The following is a 7,910-nucleotide window of genomic DNA, read 5'->3' as shown; positions in this document are numbered from 1 at the left end:
AAAACTCAGTTTACTGTGCGTTTGGCAGTGTACAAAAAAGGTTAACTGCCCTAAAACTTTTTAACTCAGAGCTTAAACCTAGTCAATCCCTCTGAGAAACTGTAAGCAGCATATAAAAAACTGCACCCGCTCCTTCCAGGTTTTTACCAGCACCAAAAAGCAAACTTCATTCTTATATTTACCAACCACCTTGTTCTTTTTCTACTGGAACTCACTTCTTTTTTAAAACACTACATTTGGACCACAAAAAATATTGAGTATTTACTACATAATACTCTGTTGGAAACTGCAAAATGCAGAATCCATCAACAGTGTGAAAATTTGATAAGCTCTCTCAATTGAAACTATCATTACATAAACAAGCATGTTTGCAAAACCAAAAAACAGTCAATTAACTGGCTGTTTTAAGTCAAACGCATAGAATAATATTGCAACTTTTAATGAAAAAGCAGCACATTAGAAGCTGATTGAAAAAAAATTTCCACAACAGCTTTGCAGAATCAAGAAATATCTATTCTGCCCTGGCTGGGTAGGCTCACTTGGTTAGAGCATCCTCTGGATAGCCAAGGTTGCGAGTTTGATCCCCGGGGGTCAGGGCAAATAAAGAATCAACCAATGAATGCATCAATAGGTGGAACAACAAATCGATGTTTCTCTCTCTACTAGGAAAAAAAAAATCAAAAGATAAAAAAAAATTTAAAAAGAGGCATCTTAATAAAGTCCCAGTCTCCCCCCCTTCCAACTTTTCCTTAAAAACATATACAAGCTTCATATTATATGCTCCTTGGAGTGAAAAGAGCTAACCTACATTACACAAGCACCCATTTTGATTTAGACCAACCAATCTCTATAGGGTCCGTTCCTCACTGCAAGAATCTGCAAGCTCTAATCCCATCAGGGCCACTTCCCACCCACCCAGATCTCGACTGGGTGGTCATTTCCTACAGGAGTGGATTATGGGGACAAACGGGCTCCAACACGAGCCCGATCAAGTCTAGGCCCTGAGGACCAACGAGAGAGAGGTAAACTTCCCCACCTGCAGGTGGTGGGCGCTCCGGCCGGGGAGAACCTAGCTAAGAGGCACCTTTCCCAGCGGACTTCAAGAATACAACAAACCGAGGGAGGGAGCGAGCGGGAAGGAGAGGAATCGATCCACCCCACGCCCCTGCTTCCCTCCACGCGCGCACACTTTTTGTTGCACCCTCGGGCCTCAAGAGAATCTCGGATTCAAACGTCCTAACTACCTATTATCTTGAGTTCACCTCCCAGAAGGGATATCAAATTGGGCGGGAGCTCCAGCGAACTCTGACCTGGCGCTTTCGCGAAGGGTTAGGAATGGCTAGCGGAGGTGGGGGGAAATCGGCGCCCTCTTTCTTTAGAAAAGACGCTCAATGCTGTTTCCTGTCTTCTCTATCTCGCTCTCCTGGGGCGGTACCCCCTAAACTACACTCTCCAGGAACCTCCCACCGCCAGACACCTCAGGGTTTCCCTCCGGCCTGCCCCCAAGGACTTCCTCCTCGCGGCTCCGCTAGGCCCCTGAACCTGGCGGTGCGCTTGGCTCAGCCCGCGGGCCCCGCCACCCAGGCGGGCAGCGAGGTACCGCTCCGGCCCATTCCCGCCGCCATTTTCCGGCGACCGTCGCGGCCGCGTAGGGGGGACGATCCCGAAGGAGGAGACTGCGCAGGGGCGCACCGGTCTCCGCCGCAAAGCGGGGGACAGCGTCCGCTGACACCCAGGATCCCCAGAATGTTCGATGCCTCCCCTCGCTGGCCACCCCACCCCGAGTTTAGGCCTCCTGCCGAGCCTTCCCAATAAGGCCTTCAGATCACCCCAGATCCCCGCGCTTCTACTTACGCGGAAGAACCCCGCGTCCATCTTGCAGCCTCGCTCGGAGATCGCTCCCTATCCCAAGGTGCACCGCGCTGCCGCGACGAAGGGCGGGACCGGCAGGGAAAGCCGTGCGCCGGGACGCGGAGCGCACCGCCCTGCTCGCCCCTCCAGCCGACGAGAGGCCGCGCCTGCTCAGTTCGGGGAGCTCCCGCCAAGCGTGCGCAGGCGCACCTAGCGAGTGGGCTACTGCCGGGCTCCGCTGCAGCCAGTCCGGGGGAGAGCCTCGCAACCGCAACCAATTGGAGCAGGAGAGAGAGTCGTTGGATGGCACGGTTCTGCGAATCCTTTTGTGGCGCGAGATCAGCCTTGTTCGCGTAGTGTAACTTGACCCGTCCTTCCACCCGTAGTGAAGGAGACCTCCCACCCAGGGAGTTCCAGGGAGTGATTTGAAGAGAAAGGCTGTTACATCAGAGTGACGCTAGAAAGGGGCGGTCGGAACGCAGAAGCGGACCCTGCGGCCTCCCCTGTCATTATAAAAGTTGTCATTGTTTGGTTTTACGAGCTTACCAGTTAAGATCGGCTTTAAAATGTAGGTAATCGAGCTCTGTAGTACAATGAGATCTGCGTTCTGACCCAGTTTCACGAGCTTACCCTTGTCTCCACACAAGTCTGGGTTTTTGGAAGGATCTGGAAAGGCCGTTTCGATGAGTTTCGGTTTCGACTGCCGAGGAATCACGCTAAACGGGCGGGAAGCCGCTGAGAGAGTCGTGGCCATCCGGCTGCGTGTCAGGCAGGGCTCAGACGGAGAAGCCAGCGGGCATTCGGGTTGTCGGCCACCTCGGAGCCCACCTTGCCCAGCTCGGCCTTCTCACTGCCCGGCTCTGGTGAGGGCCTTAAGCATTGGACACATTTTGCCAGAATTCCACTAAGCTCTTTCTCTGGGGGAAAGCACGTGTCCCTTCTCTGGCCATCTTTTGTGATGGATTGTGTCCCCACCATCCCCCATACAAATACTCTCCTCCCTTTCCTGCTTTTTCCTCAGGGCATTTATCAACCTTGAAAATACTGATAGGAATTTGTTCATTCTCCCGGCTTTAAGATCAACCCTATCCAGACGACTTCCATTAATCTACAGCTCTGACTTCTCTCCCGAACTTCAAATTCGTATGGGCAACTTCCTGCTTGACATTTCCACTTGGATCGATACCACAAACGCAACACAACAAAGAACTGAACTCCTGATCCCTCCCCGTCCTCCACCCCTCGCCATCCCACCTCCTCCTCCAAAGCCTTCCCTGCCTCATTGGGTGACAGTTTCTTTTCTTTAGAACACAGTCTTGGTGTTTTTCTTGACTCCTCCTTCACTTACATCTCACTTCCTAACCGTCAAGAAACCCACTATACTGTTCAAGGCACCATCATCTTTTGCCTGAACTTCTGCACGGGCCTCTTGACTAGTCTCCTTGCCCCTCAGCATCTTATTCCACATGCAGCAGACCTTACTCATAACCTCAGAATTTTCTGATAGCTCATTTTCTCAGAGCAAAAGCCAGAATACTACCCGATGCCACACCGCACCATTTCTTTTTTGATTTCATCACCTGGTTCACTGCTTGAGCTTCTTGAGCTTGATTCTTCCTCAAAACCTCTGTGCTGGCTGTAACTGCTGCCTGGAATCCTCTACCCCCAGGTATCTGCTTGGCAAAGTTCAAGTTTTTACTCAAATGTCACCTACTCAATGAGGTCTACCCTGAGTGCCCCATTGGAAATTGTTCACACAGCCTCTCTGTACCCCCTGATGCCTCTTAATCGACACTGTTCTTTCCACAGCATTATCACCTAATATTTGTTTACCTATTTTTAATGTTTCTTTATTATCTGTTCCCTACACTAGAATGTAAGCTCCCTAAAGTCAGGGAGCACTTTGGGAGCAGTCAGGGATCTGTTGAGTATGAGGGAGCACCTCATAACAGATCTCAAACCGAATTCAACTTCCTCCACTCGCCTCAACCCTCTGTCCACCCATTCTCAATGAATGAGCAACCTTTCTCCCATCATTCTTTCTTCCTCAAAATCTACAACCACCAAATCTTTCCTTTCTGCCTCTCTTAACACTTAATACCTTGTAAATATGTCACCTTCCTTCTAGCCCCGTTGCCTCTAATTTAGGCAAAATTGATTAGTGTCTGAATCATTGCAACAACCTATGAACCATTTCCCTACCTTCCGGGGTTCTGTCTCCATCCTCTATCCTGAGGGGCCATCTAAGAAGATAACCTTGATCCTTTCACTCCCCAGAAACCCTTCAGTGGTTTCCCACTGTCGTCCAGGTGAAGCCAAAACTAGTTGCAGAAACTAGCTCTGCGTGATTTGTTTGCTGCTTCCTTCCCCAGGCTCATCACGTGGGCCAACACTCTCCCTCTCCTCATCTCTTACTTCTTTTCTCCCACTTAAATGGGTACTTTATTTTGTTACTGTATTTTTCCCATCTCTCGCTTCTAAGCTGCAGCCACACTGAACTACAGAACTACTAGTCTAATTATGAAAGGGTTAGGTTTGGAAAGTCAGTTATTTGTCTGTACCTTGGTGAGTCTAAGGTGACTAAGAGGTGACTCAAATGACCAGCCTTCCAAAAATAGCAGACACCCTTTCCCCCTCACGTTATCCTACCTTGCTTTATTTTTTGTCATAGTACTTACCAGTGCCTGAAATTATTACCTATCTTGTTTACATACTTACTGTCTTTGCATTTATCTTTAAAAAAAAAAAAAGCTCTGTGAAGGCAAGGATCTTGTTCATCCTGTTCACCACGAAAGCCTTAAGGGTTAGAACAATATCTAGCACATTCTTGGGGTTCAATAAATACTTGTTGAGTGAATGGATAAGAGTGTAAGGCTCGGTCACCAAAGACAACCCTACCATGAGTCTCTTCTTCACAATGTTGTAACTGCTGATTCTATCAAGAAGGGTCCACATTCAAAACCTGCTGAGGCAGCTGCTTTTCTTTCACAAACTCAAGTCTCTTCCCTGCCCCTCCGGAGGAGACGCGAGCCCGAGGAGGACCCGCAGCAAACCGCGACCCCTCATCCGGGTCTTTATGTCTTTAACGTAGTGAGGAAGTGAATCAGGAGATTCACTGCTTTTTAAGAGGTCATTTCTAGCGTTGTTTCTTGTTCCCAAATTGAGTAAACACCTACTAGTTTTCCTATTTTTTTCCTTGCCCCGATTGACTGATTCATTCCACTCATCCACGTAGAATTCAGCACTTACGTGGGAGTGACCATCTAAAATGTAACTCGGAGCCATTTCCCTCTTCTGTTCACAGCCCCCAATGGTTTTTCGCCTCACCCGGAGGGAAAACCGAGGCCTGACAGTGGCCGACTTCTGTCCCCGCGGGATCTGTTCATCCATCCCCAGCATCTCCGGCCTCATCTCCAGCTTCTCTGCCTGTCATTCATCGACTGCAGCCACACGGCCTCGCTGTCTGGAACTCTCTTAATGCCTGCAGCTCTGTTGCCTGGGGTAGCCACAGGACCACCCCCTCGCTTCCTTCAGTTCCTGATGCAGGGGTCACCATCTCAGTGAGGTCTTTTCTAGTCACCCTACCTGAAATTGGAAGCCCTGTGCGCCCAACTGCTATTCCTGACTCCCTTTTCCTCCCTAGAGCTTACCGCTGTCTAACACACTTCAGGCTCAGTTTCTTATTTGGTATCTATGTCCCCTCACCAGGCTGTAAGCTCAAAGAGGGCAGGGCTTTTTGTCTCTTTGGTCCGCTGTTGTATCCCCAGAGCCCAGAACAGTGCTTACTATAAAGGCATTCGTAAACTTGCTGAATGAACAAATTGAATAGTCACTCTGGGTCACCATCAAGAACATCCATTCATGTCCCAGCTACTTTTCCCCAAAGCTACCTTTTGGAGTCTCTAGTTCTGTCTCATAGAGTAAGAGTTTAATTTTCAGGGAGCCATTACATTAAGATTTAGGGACACCCAGAGGCACCATTCCTCCTGTTTTCTATTGTACTTACTTTATTTTATTTTATTCTTTAATTTTTGCATCTTTGGGGGGCACCATTCCCCTTAGTAAAACATTTTTCAAAAAAATTGTCTTATCTGCAGAGAGAATATTATGATCTCTTCAAAAAGAAAGATAACAACTCAAATCTAGCTTTACCTACATTAAACCCTTTCCTTGGTTAATGGTAAAAAATCACTTCTAGCCATGATATATTTATTTATTGTGCATTTATTGTAATTTGATGCATGGCACTACTGAAATAAATTGTATCCTGGCTTTAAAGGAAAGTGAAGAAAGCGAGAAATCTGCGGCAGCAGACAAGCCTCCCCGCTGCAAGGGCAGTGAGGGAGCACCGAGCAGCCAAGGGCGTCTGCGGACACCAGCTCCCGCTCACCGAGCCACTGTGCAGATGCAAACGGGTCTGAAAGCCAAGGAGCAGTCTCCAGGGAGCCCCTGGTGGCTCTTGGCTGGGTCTTATCTTTAAGTCCTCAAACTCTGAGCCTCAAAGATAATAATAGGCACAGCCCTGGCCGGGTGGCTCAGTTGGTTGGGACACTGTCCTGTGCACCAAAATGTTGTGGGTTTGGCCCCCGGTCAGGGCGCGTCCCTATGTTGTCTGTTTAGTCCCAGGCTGGAGCGCGTATGGGAGGCAACTGATAAAGGTTTCATTCTCTCTGTCTCTCTCCCTTCCTCTCTCTCTAACATTACTAAACATGTCCTCAGGTGAGGATTAAAAAAAAAAAAAGACAACAGGCACATAACCTTGGTGCTGATCCCTGAGGCATAGACTCAGAGATTTCTTCTCCACCTCATCAACTGCCTCTCCTTCTCGCCCCATGTGCCCGGTGTCCTTCGGAACCACCCCTGCTGAAAACATAACTGCCCAAAGGCAGACTCGGTTTTTGTGATTTTCTCATGGTTTTCAGCTCTTGCTATCATACCCACTTTTGCTTCTATCATTTGCCTCATCCTTTTAGCACTTCTTTTGTGTTTCCTACATAAAATGGGATTCAGAGCCTTGGTAAAATACCTTTCAAACTAAGCACAAATTTGCCAAACTAGCTATAGACTCAAGTAATCCAGTACTTGAGACAAAGCTGATTCCTTTTGATGTGCTCAAAGGTGTCTTTGAGCACATCAGGAAATATATTAGTTTTTTATTGCTTAGTAGTAATTACTCCCAAAATTTATTAACTGAAAACAATAAACATTTATCTTGTACCATTTCTGTGCAACAGGAATCTGGAGTGGCTTATTGGGGTGGTTCTGGCTCAAGGTCCTCCAGGAAGGTGTGGTCCAGATATCAGCCAAGGCTACAGTCCACGGAACTGGAGATCTGTTTTCGAGAAGACTCCCTCTTGTGGCTATTGGTGAGAGGCCTCAGTTCCTGGCCATGTCACCCTCTGTGTAGGGCTGCTTGGGTGTCGTCGTGACATGGCAGCTGGCTTCCTCCGGAGCAAATGATCCAAAACAGAGCAAGACAGAAGCTACAACCTCTTGCACGACCTGACCTCAGAAGTCATACACCACAGTCCCCACACTACCGTGTTGATTACACAGGCAGCCCCTGTTCAGTGTCGAAGGGGACTACACGATTGTGTGAGTGCTAATGGCTGAGGATCACTGGGGCCGTTGTGAAGGCTGGCTCCCACAGCATCTGTGCTTGAGAAGGTGTAAGTGTAGGAGCTTGTATGCTTCCAGATTTAAAGGGACTGTGTTCTTTCTCTCCTCTTAGGGCCTTTGCGCATATCCTGTCTCCTTGGTCTGGAGCCACCATTTCCTTCAACCCTTCTCTCGCCCACTCCACCTTGTGTGTCTACCCTTAGCCCTTGAGCTGGCCAGCTCCGATTCTTTCTTTATGAGTTAGTTTGGATGTGACTTCTTCCAGGGAGCATTCCTGGTTAGTGGGACTCAGTATTTATTATCTGATCATCTGTTAGAAACTTACTGACTCCTCAAAACCTTGGGCCTAGACCTCCCAAAACAGAAGCCCCATAGGCCACTTATAGTGAATGTATTTTCGACTATATTCTAATTTTATATATATATATATATATATACTC

General features: G+C 48.2%; 1 protein-coding gene across 14 annotated transcripts in view; it reads right to left on the bottom strand.

Moving 5' to 3' along the window:
* The window catches only part of SRRM1 (serine and arginine repetitive matrix 1), a 31,969-nt gene extending 29,804 nt beyond the window's left edge, over positions 1-2,165 (bottom strand). For 3 of the 14 annotated variants that reach the window (XM_028511211.2, XM_028511216.2, XM_036025532.1), the window contains exon 1: positions 1,855-2,162. In XM_028511211.2, coding sequence (XP_028367012.1) covers positions 1,855-1,875 — 21 coding nt within the window. In that variant the 5' untranslated portion in view covers positions 1,876-2,162. Of the gene's footprint in view, positions 1-1,854 lie in introns of all 14 variants that reach the window. The other 11 variants (XM_028511218.2, XM_028511221.2, XM_028511212.2 and 8 more) reach the window with 7 other exon arrangements.
* Positions 2,166-7,910: the final 5,745 nt, after the last annotated feature.

Source organism: Phyllostomus discolor, chromosome 5 (assembly GCF_004126475.2).
Source record: "Phyllostomus discolor isolate MPI-MPIP mPhyDis1 chromosome 5, mPhyDis1.pri.v3, whole genome shotgun sequence".
In the NCBI taxonomy this organism is placed as follows: Eukaryota; Metazoa; Chordata; class Mammalia; order Chiroptera; family Phyllostomidae; genus Phyllostomus; species Phyllostomus discolor.
This window is presented reverse-complemented; position numbering and strand designations above follow the sequence as displayed.